Genomic DNA, 25,092 nt, shown 5'->3' with positions numbered 1-25,092 from the left:
CCTCTCACATGGGTCTCTTTAGCTGCACTCATACGACATGTGCTTGGAGGGACCGGCCCCCCTCTGCTGCCCGGGTTCTTGCCCCACACTGGGCCTCAGCAGTCGCCCGGCCACCTGAGCCTGTCAGCCCGCAGCTGAGTGGTGAGCGGAGGCTGCCACCCCCTGCCTTGGGGCCCTGCTGACCCTGGCAGGGTGGGGGGTGCCCGGGGCCTGTGTGCACGTGCTCCGCCAGCAGCTGGGCTGCAGCGGGTGCCCAGAGCAGGTGGGAAGCACGTGCAAAGGGATGTGCCGTGGGCAGGTGCAGGTTGCAGGGAAGTGCTCAGTAAGGGAGGGGCCAGTGGTAAGGGGACCAGGGTCTCCATGCCCCCGAGAGCCGCTGCTGCCTGTACCAGGGCTCTGAGCATCCAGAGCAGCGCGTATCATCCTAAAACTGATGTGAAGAGGACCTGGAGAACTGGGCTTCCCGGTGGGCGTAGCTGCTCTCGAGGGCCCCCCCGGCTCGGGCCCCTGTCCCTGTCACAAGGGTGCAGGTTGGGTGGGAGGGGACAGCCATGGGGATGGAGGGGGTACGTACAGCCGAGGGAACCACACACACAGACGTGCAGAGCTGCAGCAGGGCCCCAGGGTCAGGGCCGGGGCTGATCCCAGCGTCACCCCTGCCACTGGGTGGTCATACCCAGGACTTTGTTCCAGGACCTGCCTGCAACGTGCGCTTCAGTGTCTGAGGAAGGAGAGGACCCAGTGCCCTCGCGGGGTGTCTCTGGGGGCTGCCCCCCTTGCAGGGTCCGCCCTGGGTTCTCTGGGTGGAGTAGGGCCTGGGGGTCCCAGAGGTCCGTGTCCTGAGAAGTGGTGTCTGTGTTCCTTCAGTCTTGTGGAGTCTTTTGCACCTGGTTTGGAGAATCTTAGGAGCTGAATTCGGGAGAAAGGAAGGAAAAAAGGGTTTTGTATGAACCGTGCTAGGAGAACACGTGGGGAGCCGTGCAACGCCAGCCCCAGGGGTTAGGAGCCCTTCTGGGTCCCCGGGCGGGACCAGTGGAGCCTGGGCACCCACCTGCAGGAAGGCGTCTTCAGGGGCCGCTGTGAGCTTCACGCTCTTAGGAAGCCGAAGCCGCGGCAAGGGCAGTTCAGGCTGCCGTGACCTTGACAGTCTCCTGCCAGAAGACAGATTTGCTAGCAAGGCTGTGGCCAGAGGCTTGGTCAACCCTCCCGACTGTTCCCCAGGGAAAACACCTTCTACACGTTTCATGTCAGTAAGCAAAGTTGTCCTGACACCCAAGTCCCAGCCTACTTTGTCAAAGAGTAGAGATTTTTGGAAACAACTTAGGGCAGTTATGTATTAAAGGAAGTAATAAATTCTCAGTTTACTGTTTGAGAAGTAACCACACGGTGGTAGTGTGATGTGTGACTCCTGTCATGTTGTGTAATCCAGGTAAAAGTCCCAGATATTCCACGACAAAAAAGATTCATGCACCACCGACACTGGTGTGTCTGCAAGGTGGCGTCCGCGCCGGTCAGCAGAGCCGGGAGCGGGCGTCCCCTGGCCCATCTATGCGCAGGGCCGGGAAGTGAGGCCGTCGGGTGAACAGTGGGACGGCGTCAGGGCTGGATTCCCGCGCCTCACCTGGGCCCCGCAGGGACGTGGCCGGCCTCTGAGGAGCTCGGGGGTAAAGCAGGTTTGCTGTCCTTTCCTGCTTGGGGGGCAGATCGCAAGTAGCAGAGACAGAAGGTGGCTCACAGGGAAGTTTTTCCTGTAGCTCCAGAGCACATGCAGCCTCACTGTAGACCCAGGTGGACCCAGCTGCCCTTGGGCTCAGCTCCTTGAAGGGGCTTCGGGCCACACGTTCCCATGTTTACAGACCTGCGGGGAGCAGGGCGGCATGGAGGGCTGAGGAGCCTGACTTTTCACAACAGTAGGGCTCAGTATTAAAACATATTACACGTTACTATTAACTAGTCACGATTCTGAAGAATAGAATCTGCCTTTCCGGAAAGCTGCAGTGTGTAAACGTGTGTGTGATCGGGTACTTGCCCCGCAGTTCTTCATCATGTTCAACCCTAGTCTAACCCCTGGCTTCCTAAGCCTGAGCGGGCACTTCCTGCGTCCATCCTGAATCTTTTATTTCAGAACCAAATCCCCTCCTTTTGCAAAGCCCCGTGGCCTCTGTTCTCCCTCTAACCCCGAAAGATGCCACAACCCCCGGGACCCTGAGAGCTCTCGTCACAGGGCCCCAGACTTGTCTGTCTCTCTGTCCCCAGCGCCAGCTGGTGTGGCACTGAAAGCAGGAGAAAGAAACGCAGCCAGGCTTGTCGGGGGCCTGGGAGCGGAGAGGAGGGCAGTCCCCTCCCGCCTGTCTCTCTGTCACATTTGCATGAATGTCACCTTCGCAAGTGTTGCATGAGTCCCAAGCTTGCTCTGATCCTTACTTTTCTTTTAAAGAAGTTGAGTTTTACAAGAAGCATCTTTATCAGAACGTTACTTTATAAAAGCACATCTGAACGCGTCTTCGCGGGACGCCCTGGCCAAGCACGAGCGGAGGGGACAAGTGAGGCAGTGGAGGACCAGCGGGCGTGAAGCACGGGCCCCGTGGGGTCCGGCACCCCTGCCCTCCCTGGGACGGGACTCAGTCAGACTCCACAGCCGCCTGGAGCCTCAGTTTACTCATCTGTGATAACGGGGCTGATTAGCAAGACCCTCCTGGGAGGGTGGTCGTGAGCAAGCAGGTGACACCCAACATCCGGCGCCTTGGTTCCGTCAGGGAGGGGATACGGGGCCAAACTGCTCCGCGATCGACCCTGAGCGAGCAGCCCTGAGCGGGACATCAGGGCGTGTGGGGTCAGGACTGCTGTGACTGCCCCATCCCCGGAGCTGCTGCCGGGACGGGCACAGGCAGGTGTTCTCTCACCTGACATTCACTGCCCAGCGCCCATCTCTTAATTTGCAGTCATGGATAAAAGCACTCCCCGTTTACACCTTCCATCCCTCATCCAGCTGTTTGTTTTATAAGTACAGTAGCTGCTGGGAGACCTACAGAGGCCTCCCATCTCCCAAGGGGCCCCTGCGACCACCCACCGGGGTCCAAGGCTTGGTTTTTCCTTGGCACGTTTCTTGTCTTCCTGAAAGATGCTTCGCCCGCACAGCACTGCTGGTTACCGCAGGTCTGGTCTCAGTGTGCAGACTTCACTCTGCAGAAGCTGCATGGCCCCAGGGATGCCCCCTCCCTCCGTCCCCTCCCCCAGCCCTCTCAAGGGCAGAAAGTGGCTTTCTGGGCTGCCGTCCTCCCTCAAGCACCTGCCCCCCGGGCCGGGCCGTTCCTGTAGGGGGAGAAGGGTGAGGTTTGGTGGACCAGCTGCCAGGGGGTGGTGCCCAGACGCCAGGCACTCTGCCGGTTAACCGCTGCCTTTTCTTTTTCTTTTTCCGCAGGAGTACTTTTATCCAAGGTACTTAGGTAAGTTGGACTCCTTTCCTCCTTTTGTTTGGGGACTCACACCTCATCACCGAGTTGTCCCCGGAAGGACCGTGCTTCATCGCACAGCGAGGTGGGAGCTCTCCAGGGCTCACGGGGCAAAGCCCGAGTCTGTGCCTTTTATACCATAGTGACCACGGCAGTGTCACCTCCAGCCAGTGCCATTGTTTGCAGACCTCTGCCCCACTCTGATTCCAGGCTTAGCTCATTAACTGGAAATATGATTGCTTTAGTGGTTCTCGGGCTTTTTGGTCTGAGGACTCTGCCTTTGTGAAATTACTGAAGACCCCAAAGAGCTTTTGCTTATGCGGACTCTGGTTATAGATACCATATTATTAATTAAAGAGAACATTAAAAAATGCTTTTGTTTAACTTGGACAACAGGAACGTACAGGCGAACAGCCTTGGCCGTCAAGCAGTCGTGTCTGTGTATGGAGGCGGGGGGTGCCTGGAAAGCCCCACTGAACACTGTGGGGAGAGTGAGAGGAAAAAGGCAAAGGCGGTCCCGTGTTTTCAGGACGACCTGAAAGTTCCCCTGCGAACTGCTCCTTAATCAATACTGTTTTAAGGGTTCTTTTATGTCTCTGCTTATAATGAGAGAGAAGTATTCCAGGGCTTTCCTCTTTAATTGTGTGAAGTGCATTTTGGTAAATGTTCCATTGGCCTTATAGCGTCTTAGAGGTACCTCCTCTGGGTGTGTATCTGGCAACAAGCGTAGTGGACCTGTGACTGGCCTTGAGAAGCCCCATCCGGGCTCCCTGCCGGCCTTGCTCCCGGGTGTATGGCTTTGTTTCCTTAGGCAAAGGCAACGGTGGCCCCCTGGGCCACCTCCAGTGCTGTCCACCGCCTGTGCCCACGTCCTCCGAGGCGTGGATGAGCCGCAGCGACCCGCCACAGGGCCAGTGACGTGGCCCAACCAACACCCATTATGCCCAAGCTCAAGTTCAGACCATCCAGATGCCTGTGGTCCCTGCCACCCCGGCCTCCATGTGGAGCACCCAGTCAGACAGCACAGAGGAGGAGGGGGGCTAGTTCTCCAAAGAGATTGACCATCAAGCCAAGGGCACCGTTTCCAAGCGGGGCTCAGGTTGAAATGGAGGCCAGCTCTCTGACCACGGTCAGAAGCTTCCTGAGTGCCAGCGGCGAGCCTTCTGTACGACAGAAAGAACCCCACCAGGAGGCTGCGGGGGCCCAAGGCTCCTTGGAGACCGAGCTCTGCCCATGGGTAGAGACGTCTTCTCGTCTGACGGTGTTCCATGTTCCGTGTCAGTGTGACTAGTCTCCCTCCAGAGTGTCACGTCTGCTGGCCCTGTGCCGGAGGGTGACGCCCTGCCCTCCCTGTTTTGCAGAATGCATCAGTAAACATGGATCTCCGTACAAAAAGAACACAGATTTCATCACCTGCGTGCAGAGTGAGTCTGTCTCCTTCCTCGAAGCCCCTGCGTTCGGGGTCTTGGGGCTTTGCTGTATTTCCATTGTCTCTGGAGCCACGGCACCTGCCTGAGGTCCGCTCCGTTGCCCTGAGCTTCCTTTTCTAAGCGAGTACGTGTTGGCTTTTCGAACAGGCAGGAAATTCACACGGTATGAAGTGTAAACCTTTCACAGGTGGAGAGAAGGTGCATCCGGCCCTGCCTCCTGGTCAGTCAGGGGCCCTTTCACCACGGCCACCGGTTCTAAGAATATTCCCAGACCCGTAGGAATGTACTCGGAGTCTCTTATTTCCACACAGGTGGCAGCTTCCTGAACCCATGACCCCACCGCCCTTTCCCCTCCACGTTTTGCAGGCGCTTCCTGTGTCAGCACGAGCCAGGCCAGCACGCGGGGCTGCGTCCACACTCGCGCTTGGTGGGCAGCATGCTTGTTAACCAGCGTGCACTGGTGGACACCTGGGCCGTTTCCAGTTTTATACTGTAACAAGCAAAGCCAGAGTGACCTCCTTGTCTGAATAGATCTGCAGAATAGAGTGGACTTGCAGTGGGAAAGCTGTGTTCTTTTTCAATTCTGATGCAGACCCAGCCCCGTTACCCGCCCGGTGGAGGGCGGGAGTGCCTCTCCCAGTACCTGCAGCAGCCCAGTATATTGCTTCTTACTTTTTTATATCTTTCAGTAGAAAAAGTGAAAAAAGACCCCCAGTCAATTCAGTTTATTTTTTTCTTACTCATAAGTAAAGCGGAGCTTCATATGTTGAGGAACCTTGTGTTTCTTTTTCTGTGGATAGTTTGTTCAGAGTCTTTGCCTACTTGTCTCAATTTGTGGGAGCTGTTGATATATTTTGCAAATTAGCCATTTGTACTAAAGGTAGCAACATTTTTCTTCAGCTCATCATGCGTCTTTATTATTATTATTTTAAATTATCATACGTAACACTGACATTTTGCACGAACTTTAATCCACACGTAGACCCATAGACCCGTCTCAGCTGAGCCTGACTCCAGGCCTGGCTGTGGCCAGAGAGCTCTGTGATGTGGCCACTTAGTCCCCGCCAAGCCTAGATGTTAGCTGCTTTATCGCACCGGCTCCACCGGTGAGGAAACGGGCTCTAAGCGCACAGACAGCCCTGCATAGGGGTTCCACGATGTGGCCACTTCGTCCCCGCCAAGCCCAGGTGTTAGCTGCTTTATTGCAACGGCTCCACCAGTGAGGAAATGGTCTCTGAGCGCACAGCCAGCCCTGCACAGGGAGACCTGCGCTGCACGCGGGCCTGCACTGCAGGGTCGCCCAGGGCGGGTGGAGGACCAGGGCCTGGTGGGCAGGGCTCGGCTGCTGTGACCAGTCACCCAGCCTCCCACGCGCCAGCCGCTGGCCTTGCCTGTCTCGCCGTGGGTCACAGACCCCAACCCGGCCCAGGCGCACAAAGGAAGTGAGAGACTGAACGAGGGCGGGGGCCCTGCTGTGAGGCCCGGCTCCCCACGGACGCTTCAGCAGCCTCACAAGAGCAAGTGAGGGGCAGAGGCCAGTGTGCACTCAGGGAACCAGAGCCCACACCCACACGCCCCGGTTGGCGTGAGCAAGCCCTGCCCTCGGCCCCTCAGGGTGAGTGGGACCTCACCGGCCTTGGGCAGACACAGTTCAGCTTCCTGTCATTACGCTTCACCTGTAGCAGATTTTTGTTGTCAACTTGCCATACCAGTTCCTTCTTTTTAAATTATGTATTCAAACTGATTAGATTGTTTTACTTCCTGGGTTTCAGGCTATCCTTTTCCTGAGACTATAAAAAGTTGTCTGATATTTCATGTTTAATCTTATAACCTGCCTCGGACGTCTCTGATGCAGTGAGGAGGTGGGGCTCCGTGTGGTCATTTATTCTAGATGTGCCTCCCCCGGGGGTCCGGGATCGGCTTCTGCGGCTTTGCCTTTGGGTCCCAGAAGACGTGGGCGATGCCCTCTGCGGAGTCCTGGCCGATTGTCTCCACGAGGAAGGGTCTCGGTGCCTTTCTCTTCCGTGAGAATGACTGCCTGCCCGCGTTTGCATGCATTTCCCAGGTTATAACTCGTCACACCCACGCATTTCTGGAAGTGGGAGCAAAAGCCACTGAGACAGGCCTCTGCTGGCCTCACGTCCCTGTCCGCATAGCAGCCGCTTCTCCCCCCATCCTCTCTCAGCCGTCATGGCCCTCGCCTCCCGCCTGTCGGGGGCCCGGGTCGGGGCTCAGGTCTGACTCAGCCCAGAGCCCCTCTGCAGGCTGCCTGCGTCCACCGAATTCCTAGAAGCTCAGGGGCACCTGCAAACACTCTCCTTCCTCTGCCCTACAGATAAGCTTCCCAACAGGGCAACAGATGAAAGCCGGGGTGGTGGAGTTCTCCAGCTGGGTTCCCTGTGGGATCTGCTGGAGCTGTCCCACCCCAGGGGAGGTTGATTTTTAAAGGGGGGTGGGGGCGGGCGGGTAGGCATTCGAGTCAAATTCCAGACGAAACGAGCCCAGGTGTGTCCTTCTGAAATAACTTTTTAAGTCTTTCACCAAATATGTCGCGTGGAGACACACCGCATCTTGCCCGTCCCTCCTGCAGGGCCTCTGATGTGCCGAGTGCTGTTGGGGGAACAGCCGGACCCTCGGCTTGGGTGCTGTCCGGGCCCCAGCACACGTGCCCCCGACCGCTGCAGTCTCCCTGCCCCCTCAGAGCCCCATCCTGCGGCGACAGTGTCAGAAAGCAGACCCGTCCATCATCTCAACCCTGGAACTGGGCTTGACCCCTGCCGCCCTGGCCCTCCTGTCCCCCGGGGGAGCCCTCATTACAGCGGCATGGGGGCCACAGGGCTGACCGCTGGACCCCCCTTCCTCACTCTCCGAGCGCCAGACCCAGTTCCTGCTTGCTTAGGGGTGGAAGGCGCTCACTGAGTCCACCAAAGACAGCTGTGCATGTGTCTCCAAAGTACCTGGAGGTGCTGTGTTTGGGGCACACTTGCAAGTGTTTTGTTGGCTGTAATTGTGCAGAACAAGCAAGCTTTGAGGGGTCCCGTGGAAAGGCCACGAGAAGAGCCCAGTGCGAGACGTGGGTTCCAGGTTGCGTACACAAACAGTTATGCTGGGCCCTCCCTGAGGGGGTCCCCGGTGACCGGGTCCCCAGACCCACGGGGACTCAGAGGGACAAAGCACGGTGTTGGGTCCATGCCAAGGACAAGGGCTGGCACGCGGCCTGGTGAGCTGGGGGACACAGGGGCCCACTGTCCTCCTGGGACCAGGAGCAAGTGCACGGTGGAAACACTGTCCCCAGACCAGCATCCGGCTGGGGACGTCAGCCGTCCTGAGAAAGAAGGGAAGAGTCGGGGGTGAGTGCCCGCCTGGCCGGCTCCACCAGCGCAGACAGCGGCCTGGCGCTCTCAGCGGTCACGTGCTGGCTTGGCCTGTTCCTAGTGACCAGGCAGTGGAGTGAATGGTGACCCCAGCTCCACACGGGGCGGGGGCAGAGGGAGGGCTGAAGCATCGTGACCACCTGTCTTGGGCTTCCCAGCGCTCAGATGGGCCCGTCGCTCGGGGAATAAAGACGCGCGACAGTGCCTGGCTCAGGTGCTGCAGGTGGACGCCCGGGTATGAGAAGGTAGTGGCCGCTGGCACACAGAAAGGCGGCAGCCCAGGGCTGAGCCTGGCCGGGTGGCTGCCCCGCGGTCTCCAGGGCCCCGGGAAATGTGCCCCGTTCCCCTCCGCTGAAAGCAGGACAATCCAGAGAAGCAGGATGGCCGTTGGTCACCAGCACCACTGAAACCTACAGGCCGTGGGGCCGGCGCGTGTCGGAGAGAAAGGGGAGCAGCGGAGGCCGGTGCCCAGACGGTCTGGACCGTGTCCAAGCAGAGGCAGAAGCAGCAGGCCCACCCGAGGGGCGGGCGGGGAGGCTGTGGGCGCCCTCTCTGCAAACTGGACCCCACAGGCCAGGGGTCAAGTGGGCCGGGGTCCTGGCCTGGCAGGGTGGACACGGCCGCCAGGGGAAGGGAATGTTCTGTGTCTGCTGGGCTGGCCCATGGGCTGGCCAGGGCCCTGTGGACCTGCTCCCTGGGAGGTCCAAGCTCCTGGGGCCCAGCCAGGCCCACTCCTGTCCTCCGCTGCCCCGGGGCCACGGCCCTGACCTTGGGCCCAGGGGGTGGGCGGCCACTCCCTCCGAGCTGACCTGGGTTTCCTGGGATCGGCTGTGGCCCAGCCAGCCTGGTCTGTGACCCCCTCCCGCCCAGAGGTGGGTGTCCTGTGCGGCCCGCCAGGGCCAGTGGAGGGGACGTTAGTGCCCCAGACCTGCCTCGCTTTCCTCCCAGCTGACCAGGAGCAGCTCAGGGACATCTTCTCCTTCCTTTCAACTCAGAGCTGCCTGACCAGTGCTCCCCAGACCCCTGCGATAAGGAGGGGACCCAAGTCTGCCAGGACCTCATGGGCAACTTCTACTGCCAGTGCAGAGACGGCTGGGCGGGACGGCTCTGCAACAGAGGTAAGGCCACGGCCTGGGGGCGGGCTGGGGGCATAGGCGTCAGACCCTCCCCGCAGGGCCACCCGAGGGGCCCCGGGCTGGTGGGGCCCTGAGTCCTGCTCTCTTCCGCCTCTCCCTGCCGGGCCCCCTACCTGCCCCGCCAGGGACACAGCCGCACCAGCCCGTCTGGCTGAGAGCAGAGTGAGGAGAAGCGGGAGGACGGCAGTCCGGGGGTCCAGGCCCCTCGCTGGCCGGCCCCCTCCCAGTTCCCGGGAGAGGATGGGCGGGCGGGGCCCTCAGCCCCTCCGGTCCTCCCAAGAGCACGAAGGTTTGCACAGCTCGGGAGGTCTTGCCTCTGCCCCCGGGCAGGGCGCCACCCAGCTTGAAAAGCCACCATGCTGAGCCCTGAACTGTGCTCTAGCCAGGCCACCTCCTTGGAGGGGGCACTGGGGAGGGCGATGACCCCTCCTGAGAGCAGGTCTGGGCCTGCGGTGGGCAGTAGGAGTGCCCTGTAGCTGCCCTGCCCGGCGTGGCCCCCCGCTGATCAGAAAGGAGTTGAGACTCTCTGAGTCTACAGTGTGCAGGGTCAGCAGAGAAGCTGCAGAAACCCCCCAGGACCTGGTTAGAACCCTCAGGCGGCCCCCTGGCTGCAGTGGGAGCCCTGGGCCCCTGTGCCCTCCCACCCAGGATCTGAGGGTGGATCCCATGGGGTCGGAGACGCAGACGCTGCGACGTGCTCCAAGCGGGTTGTGGGTCACCTCTGGCTCTCTCTGTGCCTGTGTCCTGTTTCCAGATGTCAATGAGTGCAGCCAGGAGAACGGGAGCTGCAGCCAGATTTGCTACAACAAGCCAGGCAGCTTCCAGTGTGGCTGCTACAGCGGCTATGCACTCTCCCTGGACGGCCGGACCTGCCACGGTGAGGCCCTGGGTCCTGGTTGCCTTCCTCTCTCCTCCTCCCCCATTTTCTTCTGCGATTGCCAAGTTGCCGGCTGGCTGAAGCCACAGTTGCTTTGCTCCTCTGCGAGAGGCTGCAGGCGTGGCTGGTCCCTCCGGCTCTGGAGGCTGTGGGCGTCCTGCAGACACAGCACATGCCCGGGCATGTCCGCGGCCACAGGGAGCTGCCCCAGCACCTCGACATGGGCTGATGCACCAGGACCTGTGGACAGGGCCGGCCCAGCTGGGGAGGCCATGCCTACTGTCCCAGGCTGGGAGGCGGCTGCCAGGCCTCCTTCCAGGCCACAGAGCCTGCAGAGGTTTCTGTGCCAGTCGGGGCCCAGGACATCTGGGGCGGGGGGGTGGGCAGGGAGCCCAGGGTCCCACTGCTCACTGCTTACAAAATCAGCGCTCACAACTGGCAGAAAGGAAAGGTGGCTTTAATCAGAATGCCAGCGATCTGGGGAGATGGTGCCCTCGGTGTCCCCCAGAAACCACCTCCGAAGATTCTGCTCGGCCATGAAAGCTTCTAAAGGGAAACAGAAGGAGTCTCAGTTAATCCCCGAGATGGGGGGTCAGAGTCCTCGCCGTCCCCCACTGTGTGCAGGCGTGTCGACTCCTCATGGCCTCCCTCTAGATGCGATCTTGGTCACACAGTTTGTCCGGGAGATTACTGGAGGGGAAGCTAGGGGGGCGGATCTGGTCATCTGTTCATTATTCTTCATTTCTACTCTTTTGATCTACAGAAAGAAGAGACAGGTTAGGCGAGGTATTGTGTGGTCAAGAGATTTGAGAGGTGTGCTTGGGCTGGAGGTGACTGGTTGAAAGCCAGTTGCAATATGGCTCTGCTAAAGTGACAAGGAAGGGGGCTTCCTGAGGGCAGTTTCCTGTAGAGAGCTGCTTAGGAATCCCCCCTGTCAGACATCATTCCATTTCTATGGGGTTAGGGGTGAAGGCCCGTCTTCTGTAACTTCTTCCTGCGGACATAGATGCCGTATTCTCGGAGTGGAAGACACTGACGTGGGTCTGTAGCATCTCTCTGCTGACAGTTTTAGTTGTCCGCTTACATATACGGGCAGAGCACGCTGCAGTTATGTTGATGCCCACAAAGATACAGACTATTATGAGCAATAGTGTGAATCGCATTCTCTCGAGGCCAGTGCTTGCACTTGTGAAGCCAGAGGTGCAGTTCTGCTCAGGACGGCGCGGCCTGTGTCACGGCTGCAGTCTGGTCCTCGTGCAGATCCGTCCTGGCGATGTGGAGCCCTGTAGGTTTACAGGCTCCCTGGGGGGCAGGTGCCCTTTGTGTTGTCTCCTTCCCACGACGAAATCTTAGTTTCCACGTCTGAAGGCCTGTGTTTGCTCAACTGCCCTTGTAATGAAGTCACGAGTAATTGCGAGTCTTTGCGGCGTGCGGTTCTGTGTGCCATCTGAGGAATCGATGTTTTTTGGAGTAACAGTTGCACTTGCTAGAAAGTCCCTTTGTCACTTTAGGAACCAGTTCTTAACTGCAGGCTTTCTGTACTTGTTTGCCAGAGGGGCAGAGGGGATGGAACCTCAGGACTGACCCTTGATTATCAGTTACAGTGGCTGCGGCATTGGCTTCCCACAGGGCAGACCCCGGTGTGAGGAGAGGGGGGAGGAACCAGGGAGCCTGAGTGAGGCCTAGCAGGCAGCGGTCAGCTCCGTGGTCAGCTCAGGGCTCCAGGGCGCAGGCTGGGACTTCTAGTCAAAGGGCCCCAGGAGTTACTTTTTTACCTTCCTGGACTGCAGTCATTGGAATTAAGCACCAATTGTGTGCAGCCCGGCCAGGCAGTGCCCTGTACAGTGTCTCGAATCAGCCTTCTCAACCAGGCCCCTGATTAGCAGTGCCCGCCCCCGACCCCTGCTCCTGGGCTGGGGCCGGAAAGCCCAGTGGATGGAAGGAAGGGAGGAGGCTGGAGAGGAGGGGGGTGGGGAGGGGGATAGGAGGGGAGGGAAAGGAGGGGGAGGGGAGGGAAAGGAGGGGGAGGGGAGGGAAAGGAGGGGGAGGGGAGGGGGAGGGGAGAGGAGGGAAGGGAGGGGGAAGGGGAGGGGAGGGGGAATGGGATAGGAGGGGAGGGAAGGGAGGGAGGGGGGAGGGGAGGAGGGGGGAAGGGAAGGGGGAGGGGAAGGAGTGGGGAGGGGGATAGGAGGGGAGGGAAGGGAGGGGGAAGGGAAAGGGAATGGGGGAGGGGAGGGGAGGGAGAGGGGAAGGGGGAGGGGAGGGGGAGGGGAGGAGGGCTGCGTTGCCCAGGGGTGCAGTGATTGACACCGCCAGGCCAGGCTGTGCTCACTCTGCAGAGCTGGATGCCTCTCAGCGGCGGTTCCCAGCCTGGCTGGCGGCATCTCATTTCGGGCCGGCTGCCAGCAGGCCTGGTGGACCTGAAACACAGCTGGTTTCTCCTGCAGACTTGGATGAATGTGAGGACGCAGGCGCCTGCGGGGAGGCTCAGTGCCAGAACCTGCCGGGCTCCTACTCCTGCCTCTGCGAAGAGGGCTATGCGTTCAACTCCCGGGAGAAGTCCTGCCGAGGTACCCGCCCCGACACCACACGGGACACGCACACACGCACACGCGCGCGCAGGGCACTGCTCTCCCAGGAGCACAGCGTGCTGTGAGCACTTGTGTGGGTTCTGCGTACCTGCACACATGCGACATGGCACGTGCCTCTTGTGCACCTGGGCCTCTTCCCCAGAGACACAGGGAGACCGACCAGGCGGGGCCCCTGTGCTTCTGGGCAACGGGCTTCTCTCCTGCCCTCGGTGCAGCCTAGCCCAGCCGAGTCCGGGGGCGCCGAGAGCCATGCTCCCTCCCACCGCCTTCCTGCCTGGGGCCTGCGGCTGCCCCCTCCACCAGGGAGGGAATGGCGTAGTCTGGCCCTGCCCACCCCCCAGGCCGTCCCTGCACCGCATGCTGACAGCCTCCGTCCCGCGTCCCCAGGAAGGAGCCGGCCAGCTGGGTGGGAGCCACGGGCCTGGAGCTCCCGGGTCTCGGGCTGGGCACTCACGTCCATGGCGGTGCGATGGGGCAGCAGGGTGCGTGGTGGCACCAGTGGGCTCAGGCGCTTCCTTGTGGCCGGCAGATGTGGACGAGTGTGCGGAGGGGCGCTGCGAGCAGGCCTGCGTCAACTCCCCGGGGAGCTACACCTGCCACTGCAACGGGCGCGGGGGCCTCAAGCTGTCCCGGGACATGAACACCTGCGAGGTAGCGCCCGGCCCGGCCTCCCGGCTGCACTGTGGCCCCGCGTGGGGTTGGCTGGGAGCGCATCCTCGGGCCCCAAGGGGAGAGGCGGGGTGGGAGGCGTGGCCGTGCCGTCCGACGTTGGGTTGTGGCCCCCTCAGCTCCCCCAGAGTGACTCACTCATACACGCGTGACCGCGGCCCCTGCCCGGGCTCTGCGACGCACGTGTAGCAAGCGCCCCCTGACCGTGAGCGCAGGCCCACCCCGGCCGCCCTGTGACCCCCCCGGGGCTCCCACCGTGTGGTCCTCCAGGTAGTGGAGAAGCTGCATCGTAGAGTAGGAAACATTCTAGAAACAACTTCAAGGTCTCCATTTTTTGCTTGTTTTACAACATTTTATAGTTATTTTTATTTTTCTCCATGCTTTTCTGTACATTTGAAATACTCCATAATTAAAATATGAAAGCAGAAGGGAAGTGCACAGGGAAGGAGGGTGCTGGAGAAACTGCCAGCAGGGAGCGGGAGGCCTCTGAAAGCATCGGAGACCAGCCTCCCCTGGGAGCCCCCATCGTGGGCTGGGCTGGGGGCAGCAGGGTCCCTGGGGGTTCCAGTGGGAGCCCGGCTGAGGGCCCCCACCTGAGGCCAGCTCCCCGCTCCTGACAGGACATCCTGCCCTGCGTGCCCTTCAACGTGGCCAAGAGTGTGAAGTCGCTGTACCTGGGCCGCATGTTCAGCGGGACGCCCGTGATCAGGCTGCGCTTCAAACGGCTGCAGCCCACGAGGTGAGAGGACGGCCCGAGCGTCTGGGCCTGGCGGCGGGGGGCAAAGTCAGCCCCGTGCTCGCGTCCCGGCCAGGGAGCCCGCAGTCCAGCACAGCCGCGTGGGCCTCAGGGCTGGTGCCAGCTGCACGCCTCCCCGGGGACTCGCTGCTGGTGTTGGGGTGCGGGCGGCGTTCGGCCTGCTCACCTGGGCTCTTCCCGAGGCCAGGCGAGCCCTCGCCGGGAGGGCTTACGCACCACAACCTGCATGTAACCCACTCGTTTCTGCCGGCGCTCAGACTGGTGGCTGAGTTCGACTTCAGGACCTTTGATCCTGAGGGCGTCCTATTCTTCGCCGGAGGCCATCAGGACAGCACCTGGATCGTCCTGGGCCTGCGGGCTGGCCGACTGGAGCTGCAGCTCCGCTACCAGGGCGTGGGCCGCGTCACCAGCAGCGGGCCCATCATCAACCACGGCTCGTGGCAGACGGTGAGCGTGGCCCCCGCTGCACTGCCTGGGCCGGCCCGGGGCTCCTGGGCCAAGGACACAGCATCTACTTGCACTATAGCTCACTCAGCAGTTAGTGGCTGCAGCCGTGGCAGGACGGCCCCGCGCCAGAAAGCCTGTGCTCAGATGGGCATTACGTCCCCACAGAAGCAGAGCAGGGCTCCCGCCGCAGCGGCCGTGGTTCTCAGTGGGGTGACTCCTCTGAGGACACCTGGCTGTGTCCGGAGACGCTTCTGCTTATCACAGCTGTGGGGGGCATTGGGGTCCCCTGGCAGCTGGATTGAGGCCAGGGGGACTCGGGACTCCCCACCTCGAGGACCCGCCGGTTCAGACCGCCAGTTGCGTCGAGGCTGAGAACTGGCCAAGGTCCCGGTGCCCGGCTCTCGGTGTGGGGCAGGGTCAGACGTGACTCGTGACGCCGTCCCAGGCTCTGGCTTCCTGGCCTGCTCCGTTCATGCTGACCTCCAGCCTCTTGATGGAGGTGCCCTGACCGCCCAGAGCCTGAACGGCAGCCGGTGGCTTTGGAGCTGCCGCTCTGTCCTGCATCATGATGCCTGGAGCAAAGCAGCCTGTGACACGCAGGCTCCCTCCCCAAACTTGGAGGCCCCTTAGTTGGAACTGGGCTTTTAGAAGTAAGTGCTTGAAAGAGAAATGGGAAAAGCATTCTTTTTTCCTCTAGAAGTGAAGATTAAATGGAAAAATTTGCCCTGGTCTCTGCGAATAAAAACAGTGTAGACGTTTGCTAATATTTCCATCCTGTCAGTGGCGTCCAGCTCCTCCTTTCCTGGACTCTTAAAGCACCAGCATCTCCAAAGCAGCAGGAGGGATGCCTCCCGCAAAGTTACAGATAAAACAGTCGATCTAGAGGGAAGCCGTCCCGGGGTTGAGGGAGCTCCACACGTGGGAACCCGCTGCCCCGCGGTTGAGGGCAGGAGGGTCCCGAGCGGGGCTGGGACACTGCCCGAGGGGAAGGGGCTAGAGGAGGCATGAGCAGTGGATGCACGTGGCTGCCAGCCCACCCAAGGCACAACCTGGTCCTTGAGGTGCAGGGCCAGTTCCACAACGACCTCTGCCCACTCTCCCTGCCCCTGAGCTCCCCACATGTGCACACTGCTGTCTTCTGACCAAATTCAGACCCAGTACCTAAGTGTTTCTCCACCCGAGCCAAAAAGGAAATCGAGGGGCTTCTGGGTCATTAGGAAGATGCATCGTGTATAGAGTGACAGATTTTTAAATTTTCCTACAAGGAAAGCAGGGAAGAGTGGCAAGTTATAGAAAGAATTCCTATGTTCAGTCAGCATTCAGTCCGTGCCAGGCACCGTTGCTGGAGATTCCGAAGTAATGTATGTTCTCTTGTATTCAAAGTGCTCAGCTGAGGGGTAGGAGAAGCAAAGGACCAGAGACGTCAGGGCTGACCCAAGGGGGCAGTGACCTCAGGGCCCCAGAAGGCAGCTCCCTGACTGAGGCTTAATTTAGGGTCCAGAGATGGGGAAGGGGCTCCAGGTGGGCTCACCTGCAGGAGGGGGGCGGGCCAGGGGGAGGGAGCAGCGTTGGAGGGAAACCAAAACCCGCAGGGTCGGAGCCACACCATAGATGCCAGGGAAGCAGTATAGGTGACTGGGAACGTGGCCCCCCCGAGGCTGGGGGTCTCTTGGCCCCGGGTGGTGATGGGAACGTGACCCCCCGAGGCTGGGGGTCTCTTGGCCCCGGGTGGTGATGGGAATTGGTACCCAAGGCTCGGCGCCCCTTCAGAAGGTGCACATCCACCTCATAGCACTTGTGCTCTTCAGATCTCCGTTGAGGAGCTCGAGCGGAGCCTGGTGATCAAGGTGAACAAGGATGCTGTCATGAAGATCGCCGTGGCCGGTGACCTGTTCCAGCTGGACAGAGGACTATACCATCTGAACCTGACCGTGGGAGGCGTTCCCTTCAAGGAGAAAGACCTTGTCCAGCCTGTAAGTACCGTCCTGAGTCCCTGAGGTCGGAGCCCAGGTGGTTGAGCCCAGGGTTTAACCCTGAGGGCCCCGGCAGAGGATCGGAAGGGAGGCGAGCGTCTCTAGACCTTAACGAGCCGCACTGCAGCTACATCACGTACCTCACCATCTCTCTACGAAACTCATTTGCGTTTTCGTCTAAATTGATGATAAAAATGTCTATTTTGCAGAGGAGATAAATCACAATGAAATTATCCTTTAACAAAAAGAACACTCACCTTTTTTGAACCGTTCCCAAGAACATTTGGGTTGTTAACCCTGCTGGGATTCCCATAGGGGAAACAAGACCTAATGGGAGGTTGGCGTTGGCCATTTCCCAAAGTCCTGTCCCATCTCATCACCCCACTCCCCCGGTGTGCTGATGTCCACGGCCAGAATCCCTGGTGTTCCGGGTCTGATTTCCACACTGAACAGGAGACGTGAGTCCAGCGCACTGAGATTCCAAGTAGAGGGTGGTGTAAGCAGAGGGCTGGCCCACACCCCAGAGGCCCGTTCGTGCACCTCATGCCTCCTTGTTTTACAGACAAAGGCTGGGGCGGCCTGATTTGCGCAGAGCCACGCGGCAGGTGCACAGCTTGCGGGTCCCCAGCCCCTGCCCTACACACCCCAGGTGCTTTGGGTGCCTGGTAGCAGTGCAGGCACAGCTGCTGTGTAAGGGTCCCCTCGCCCTCATCCTTCCAGGCGGTGGTCAGCGCCCTGTGTCTCTTAGACAAGTGGGGACCGGGTGCAGGCAGAGGAGGATGGGCACGCTGTCCTCGTCTGTGTGGGGCGCGGATGTGCCACGTGTGCTGCTGCGTGTGCCTTGCACCTGGAGTCGGGCAGCGATTCCCTGCATGAGCGCGGAGCCTGTAGTGGAAACACCTCCTCCCGCAGGATTCATCCACGTTTGTGGTGGATTTCCATGTGCCTGCGCTGGGAGGGCGCCGTCGGACCGGGCGGCACCAGGAAGCCACCGGGGGTCTCTGTCTTTCCAGATGAACCCCCGTCTGGACGGCTGCCTGAGGAGTTGGCACTGGCTGGACGGTGAGGACACCACTGTCCAGGAGACGGTCAAGGTGAACGTGAAAATGCAGTGCTTCTCCTTGACCGAGAGAGGGTCCTTCTTCCCTGGGAGCGGGTTTGCCTTCTACAGCCTGGATTATGGTGAGTCCTGGCTCCTGCATCGGGATGGCTGTGCTTGTCCTTCCAGCCAAAATAAGCCGAAATACACTAAACACCAGAGAAGCAGGAGCCAGTTTCCTACCTGGGAAGACGGCACGAGGGACGGCCTCATGGCCCCCGGGCTACAGGGCGGGGCACAGGCCCACTTCCAGGGTGCAGGGCTGGGAAAAAAAGGGACGGAGGAGGGTGCCGGTGCTCGGTGGCTGAGACGGGCAGGCCAGGCGGATGCAGGGCTCTAAGGGGAACTTCACAGAAGGTTCTGAGACAAGACAGGCTCAGGCTCATCCACGTAGATGTAGATGGAGCCACTCGGAAGCGCCCAGCATTGCAGTCACAGCGCTGTGGGCCACGGGGAGGGGCAACACTTCAAGGAGTCCCTGAGCTCAAGCTTCAGAAGGAAGAGGAGAGAGGCCCCAAAGAGCCGAGGCTTTTCCAGCCGGCGTGCAAGGCAGCAAAGGAGCTTTTCCTTCACACCTGGGGAGAGAGGAGCAGGCCTCGTAGCGGGCGGGGTGGGCAGCTGGGGGCCAGTGCTGCTGCAGGGGACACAGGGTCGACCCAGAGTCCCTCGGCTTCTGTAAAGCAGGGCCCTTCATTCCTGGAACCAACCACAACTCTCTCTTCCCTTTTATCATCCATCAGTGAGAACTTTTACAGTAAAGACAAATAATCCTCCCGTGCTGATAGGTGAGCACTTAGATGTCAGCTTTATGTGAACTGAGTGAATGTCCCAAATCTCGGCGGTACCATTGCCACCTCTGCTCTGGGGATGTCAACCCGGACGGTGCGGACTTCGGGGGCCGGGTGGGGGTGGACGGTGACGGTTCCATTTGAGTCTGGACCCGGGGTTTCCCCGACGTCCCCTCAGACAGGGTGGAAGTTAACCTCTGTTTCCCAGGGGGCACCAGCTGGAGCCCTGAGGCGTCACCGTGCCTCGGCTTACAGGCCTTAGTGACTTCTGAGTTGAGGATGTTGGGAGAGCCCCGGGTCCTGGCCCAGGGGCACCTCGCACAGAACCGCGTGCCTCTTTCTGAGGGTCGGGAAGGCGTCCAGAGCCCGGGCTGCCCGGCGGTCCCAGGTGGACACCTGGTCCAGGGAGGCTCCAGGGTCGCCCCCCTCCCCTTCTCCGTAGCCCACTCCTGCCAGGCTCCTGGCATTGCTGCCAAGGCCCCCTCTCCCAGCTCTGGTCCCCGCTCCACCCTCTCACCCTGCAAGAGTCCCGGGGTATCCCCAGCCCTCTCTGTTCGTAGACTCTGAGCCTTTCCTGGCTGACGGCGCACACGTGACCCCCCACCCCCACCCCGCCCCGGCCCTGCTCGTCAGCCCGGGAGGGCAGGTGGTCCACTGCCTCCTCCAGACCTCACTGCCCCGGTGGCCTGCAAGTTCAAGGAGGGCCCGTCCAGCTTGGAGGACGTGGGGCCTGCTCCCTCCTCCTTAGCAAGTTGGGCCATCCGCTCAAGACCTTGTGTCACTGTCCCCTTTCTGTCTTTAATTGTCAAAAGCGTCACCGTATCACTGAAGGGTTTTTAGAAAAGAACCACTGACCCCTAATCGCACCACCTCATACAAAACACATGTCACCCTTTCAGTGTTTGTTTTTGTGCACGTGCAGACCTAGAGCATCCTGTGCCGTTCAATATCACATCGTGGAGCATAAACGTTTAATTCTTTGCTCACTAACACTGTGGTGACGCAGACGCCGCAGGCACGGTCTCCACTGGCTGCAGTGCTGTCCCTGTGCCCGTCCCCATGCCTGCTGTGGTCTGCTCGCCGCGTTTGCTGCATGGTTTTGAGCTTCAAGTTCTGCGACAACAAAGGCCAAATGGTAGTTAGAACTCTACGCCTTTTTAATATGTCTCGAACTATACCGTCAACGTTCTCACATTACAACACAGAAAGGACGCATTAGGAAATGACAGATACTGTCCTCAGCGGCAGGTCCAGTGGATCTGGACTCACTGGGTCTCAAAGCCTGAGAAGCCCTTGGTGAGGGGCGTGCGGTTGACCCAACTCTGCACCCGAGAAAACTTCCCCAGGGGAGCCGAGGCGTTGGTGCCTTAAGCACGCTTCTGGCAACCAGGCTGCAGGCCTCATCCTTCAGGGGACTCAGCGGGGAACACACTCCCCCTGCCGCAGGGGTGCAGGGGGAGTTCGGCAGCAGACGAGAAGGCTGGGACGGGGGGGTGGTTTCTTTTTCCAATTCTGTGTGCGTTCGATTCGATGAACAATTATGGGAACTGACCATAACAGGCGCCTCTGGGATGGGGACGCACACATGATTCGAGGGGCTCACAGTCCACTGGGGGGAGAGGCCGGCCCACGGCGAGGTCCGAGCCCAAGTGTTCGCAGACGTGGCCTCACCATCCTTCTGCCGATGCAGCCCCTGCCTGTCATTCTCACGAGGTAGAAACACTTAAAAACCGAGCGGGCGGAGGTTGTCTGGCGTCTTCAGCAGCAGGTGATCAAACGTGGGGAGAAAACGTGAGGTGGTGTTCGCCCTCCGAGAGCCAGGATGCAGCCCTGGTACCACAAGTGCTTTGGAGCAGTTTGTGCTAGAGGCGTGCACCACGTATACTCATTCAGATGCGGCGTATACGTGACACGTGCCGTGTGCTTTATAATCCACACGCGTTACCTACTGCAGCCCGCCTAACACACCTGAACAAAACCTCACCCACGGAGGCGTCGATTGTGACGGTAGAAAAGTGCAGCTCAGGATGTAAGATCGTATGTGCTGTTGAGTGGGGCTCGGGGAAGCTTCCATTTTCTCCGTGTCTTTAACTTTTCAAAGCCCTTCAGCTTGCGGGGCTGCGCAAGGCCACAGGTGAGGTGCAGAGGGTCAAAGGCTGAGACGCCCGCCCCGTTCAACTGACCTGCGGGGAGGGAGTCAGGGGCGCCCGGGGGCTGAGCACGGCCCGAGTGGCGCGTCTGCGGTCCCGGCGGGACTAGGTGGCCCGGTGGTCACGCGAAGGGGCGCTCGGGGGAGCGCGCGGCGTGGCCATCCTCAGGCGGCCGGGGGCATCTGGACTGCGGCCCAGACCTGAGTCCGGAGCCTGGCCCCCCGTCACTTCCCAGCTGTTGGCACGAACCGCGGGTTCTGGGAGGCTGTCACCGGCTTCCCACCTCCTCCGCTGCCCGGCGTCCTCTGCTGCCCGGGGCCGTGGGGGAGCTGAGCTCGCCGCCCTGCTCCTCCCGTCTCTCTCCCCGTCTCTCTGGTCTGGATCGCCCTGTGATGTGCCGCCTTCATCGCAGCTCGGACATCGCCAGATGTCGGGACCGAGACCACCTGGGAAGTAGAGGCCGTGGCTCGGATCCGCCCCGCCACCGACACGGGGATGCTGCTCGCGCTGGTGGGCGATGACCAGGCCGTGGCCCTCTCTGTGGCCCTGGTCGACTACCACTCCACCAAGAAGCTCAAAAAGCAGGTACCACTCACTGCCCCACCCGACCCCTGACCCCTGAGGATGAACTGCTGCCCCCAGCGCCCAGTGCCCAGCCCGGCTGCACCCCTCAAGCTTCCAGCCCACCCTCCCTGTCTCTCACCGGGGCCTGAGCAGCCACGCGTGGCTCGGGGACGATGTTGGGGTTCCGAAAGCCAGTTGTGCGGTGGGAAGACTTTCCCACCCGCTCAGTGGTGTAGCAGTTTGAATTAATTGCTCGTATGTAAGCCAAAGGATTTTGCTCACAGATCAGATCTTCCTTTTGCAAAAGATGTGCAAACGTGCCCCAGACCCTTGTCATGCGGCCCCCTGGGGACGCAGGCGGAGCTCTTGGCACACGCCCTGGACGCGCCGCCCGTCACCTCCATGCAGCCCCCCTCTCCCAACTCTCCCGACACCACGCCAACACCGTGCTCACTGGACTTACTGTTTTCTCAGAGAACAGCTAAGAGGTGGCGGAAATAGGTTTATTTTCTCACCTCTGCCCTAAGAGGGTTGTGTTCACCAAGTCAGCCCGCCCGCGAGGGCCACCCAGCTCCCCTCTTACCGGGGCTGTAAGCTGATGGGCGCGGGTCCGCGCCCTGCCCAGGCCAGTTTTCCCCCATCCCAGTACTTGGGACAAACGGCCCTGAGGCCCGGCCAGCTGAGACCACCTCCCCGGGTGAGGAGAGGGAGGGAGGAGAGGGCAGGGCCGTCGGTCATCACAGCGCCTCTGCCCCGCGTTGTCAGAGGCGTGATCTGCCTGGCGTGTGCCTTTGCTGCCCTGACCCCTCTGTGGTGCTTCGTGGCAGCTCCACGTGGAGGGGCAGCCCCATCCTGTGTCCCGGCTACGGACACGCTGGTGACTGCGGTCACCTTTGCCCAGGCCAGTGCATGTGCGTTCCCGTTTCTGGAGCGTGTTTCCCCCCAGCTCCCGCCCGAGGGTCTGTGGCTTTATTCGTTCTTCCTCCATCACGTTGGACAGGGTCCAGGTGGCCCCCTCCTTCACCCGAGTAGAGACTGAGTCCCTGTCACGCCCCGGCCGCAGGCGACCGTGCCCGCAGGAGGCCCGCAGGACAGGGCAGGACAACAGGGCCCGCGGGCACTTGGCCGCCACCCCACCTGCCCTGCCCCTGCTCAGGCGCGCTTCTCCCCGCAGCTGGTCGTCCTGGCCGTGGAGAGCGTCACCCTGGTCCTGATGGAGATCAAGGTCTGCGACGGCCAGGAGCACGTTGTGACCGTCTCTGTGAACAAGGACGGGGCCACCCTGGAGGTGGACGGCACCAAGGGCCAGAGTGAAGTGAGCCCAGCAGGGCTGCAGGAGAGGCTGGCCGTCCTCGGGAGGCACCTGCAGGGCTCCGTGCTCACCTTCGTCGGGGGGCTGCCAGGTAGGGTGCCCCAACTTGCTCGCCCCAAGCAGAACTGGGCTGCTCTGTACTAAAAGGAAGAGGGAAGCAGCTGGCCCATGGCTGCATCGGGTGCCTTGCTGGGTGTCGGCCCCGGCCTGCCGTTGTGTGTGGCGTCCAGGCTGAGAACACGCTTGCGGGGACAAGCAGCAGCCTGAAGCTTCCCCTCCCCGGCTCCTGCACCCTCCAGGAGCCCCACCCCCACCCGTGGGCATCAGACGGTGGCTCCGGCCAAGGCTAGTGAGGAGGGTTCAGCCCACTGGCCCAAGCTGGGGGCCAGGTGCCCCAGTGCCCCAGTCAGCCTCGCCCCTGAGGCCTGGTGTCCAGTTGCCGTGGCAGCAGGCAGAGTGACCCCGGCCCCTCCTGCATCCGGGGCTCAGGTCTGGTCAGGTGGAGCCAGGAATCGGGGCAAAGTGGTGGCAGGAGGACGAGGCCAGGGCCCCACGTAAGCCCCCGTCCGCTCCCACCCCTCAGGGTGGTGTCCACTTGCCGCAGACGGCGGCGTCTCTGTCTTGGCTGCCAGACTCAAAGTGCCTTTAGTTTTAGTAAGCAGAGCTTTGAAGAAGACGAGAGCCTGGAAGCCCTGGGCATGACTCATTCGGGCCGAGAAGATAATATTTAATTGATCTGACTCTCTGTGTGCACTCCTGGGGGCCGGGGGGCGGCGTCAAGCCTGGCGCCTGCCTAGGGTGTGTGCCTGAGCCAGACGGAGGGGTTCCACGGGGAAGGGAAACCGTGCCCTCGAGGCGGCCGGAGACGCAGAGCGGGGAGCCCGGGCCCCAGACGCCGGGCATCTCGCCCCCTGAGACGTGTTTGTTCTTCCCCCGCGGCCCAGATGTGCCAGTGACCTCGGCCCCGGTCACAGCCTTCTACCGCGGCTGCATGACGCTGGAGGTCAACCGGAAGGTTCTGGACCTCGACGAAGCCACCTACAAGCACAGCGACATCACGGCCCACTCCTGCCCCCCAGCTGAGCCGGCTGCCTAGGCTTCTGCCGCCGCCGGACGCCCGTGCGGCCACAGCTTTCTTCCCAGACCAGGAAGGACGGCGGGAGGCCCCCGCACCCCCGCCCGAGACACTGAACCCTCGCCCGCCAGCTCCCCTCACGGCCTCCCTGCCCGTGTGTACCATACGTGTAAATAGCGGACTCACCTCAGCACCGCCCGAGCGGACCCGGGAAGAGAATTCTGTTATTTTTATTACCAGATGCTTCTCTCTGACCTAAAACTATGGAAAAATAAAACGTTTACGGAACCTTCCTAGCTCTGTGTCGGCGCTTTCTGCCCCTTGGCGTGCAGCGGCGCAGTCGTCGCGGGTCCGAGGCCGAGAGGTCCGCCAGGCCCGTCGGCTTTAACTCCAGGCGGCATCCCTTCCGCCTGCCGCCCGGCGTCCCCAGGACGGGGATGAGCCGCTTTCCGGGAGGCGGCAGTGCCAGTCGCCTGCCTGCGCGGCCAAGGGCAGGCACCACAGGTCAACGCCGCCAGCTCCCCGTGCAAACCCGCAGCCTCGGTTCTCCCGCCTTCTCGTTTCGGGAGGCCGTGCGCGGTGCGGAAGGCACCTGCTCGTTGTAGAGCGAGCCGGGTCTGCCGGGGGTCGAGCGCACGGGCCTTTCACTCTGGCTCCAGGAGCATGGGGAGCAGTAGCGACAGCACGACGCCAGCCCAGGTCATGGGGGAGAGCAAGCCCGCGGTTTGCAGCTGCGGCGGACACATCCGGGGCTGTGGGCGCTGTCGCAGCAGAGGGTCCCAGGGGAGTTTCCAGCATCCGGTTGGGCTTCCCTCCACCCCAAGACTGAGATTCTATCTTTTTAAATACTAAACCCTGAAGTGTGTTCTGAGGCAGGCAGGAGGGCAGGCAGCCCGGGGTCCCACGGCCCCATTTCAGCTTCATGGCTTTAATCCCTCAAAGCGGCTTTGGGGTCTCCGCACCCACCCACCTCCCCACCCACCCCGCTGCTGAACGTGAGTTTACAGTCACAACCTGGCCCAGAGACGAGCGGGGGCGAGAGGAAGGGCAGGGCTCGAAGACCCCAGCCCAGCCACTTGCGGAGCCCACAGGAAGTAGAGTGGTCATGGCACCTCAGGAAGAGAAGCTCCCTCTCGATCCTGGAGGAGGAGGTTTGGCCTCCAGGATGGCAGCAGGGCCTCTGCCTGGCAGGACTGGCAAGTGGAGTGACCCCGGGGGCCGTGGGCAGAGGCGGCCGGTGCGCCCTGGGGGGGGCGGGGCCTCCACGACACAGGGGAGGGGTTGGCAATCACAGATGCCCGTCAGGCGGGACCCGCAGGCCAAGCTCACCTAAGATGACCAGACTGAGGCCTGAAGGTACAAGGTGACTTGCCCAGGACCCCAGAGGCAGAGGTGCTC

At 61.2% G+C, this 25,092-nt stretch overlaps 1 protein-coding gene across 1 annotated transcript in view; it reads left to right on the top strand.

Moving 5' to 3' along the window:
• The window catches only part of GAS6 (growth arrest specific 6), a 33,520-nt gene extending 9,669 nt beyond the window's left edge, over positions 1-23,851 (top strand). The window contains exons 3-15 of the mRNA XM_060079978.1: positions 3,422-3,446; positions 4,814-4,876; positions 9,252-9,374; positions 10,147-10,269; positions 12,717-12,839; positions 13,390-13,511; positions 14,150-14,268; positions 14,544-14,733; positions 16,542-16,706; positions 17,720-17,888; positions 21,156-21,328; positions 22,482-22,710; positions 23,564-23,851. Coding sequence (XP_059935961.1) covers positions 3,422-3,446; positions 4,814-4,876; positions 9,252-9,374; positions 10,147-10,269; positions 12,717-12,839; positions 13,390-13,511; positions 14,150-14,268; positions 14,544-14,733; positions 16,542-16,706; positions 17,720-17,888; positions 21,156-21,328; positions 22,482-22,710; positions 23,564-23,715 — 1,776 coding nt within the window. The 3' untranslated portion in view covers positions 23,716-23,851. The remainder of the gene's footprint in view (positions 1-3,421; positions 3,447-4,813; positions 4,877-9,251; positions 9,375-10,146; positions 10,270-12,716; positions 12,840-13,389; positions 13,512-14,149; positions 14,269-14,543; positions 14,734-16,541; positions 16,707-17,719; positions 17,889-21,155; positions 21,329-22,481; positions 22,711-23,563) is intronic.
• The last annotated feature ends 1,241 nt before the right edge of the window (positions 23,852-25,092 follow it).

The sequence above is a fragment of the Mesoplodon densirostris genome, chromosome 17, assembly GCF_025265405.1.
Source record: "Mesoplodon densirostris isolate mMesDen1 chromosome 17, mMesDen1 primary haplotype, whole genome shotgun sequence".
Lineage (NCBI taxonomy): Eukaryota > Metazoa > Chordata > Mammalia > Artiodactyla > Ziphiidae > Mesoplodon > Mesoplodon densirostris.
The sequence above is the reverse complement of the archived record's forward strand: the minus strand, read 5'-3'. Positions and strand labels throughout refer to the sequence as shown.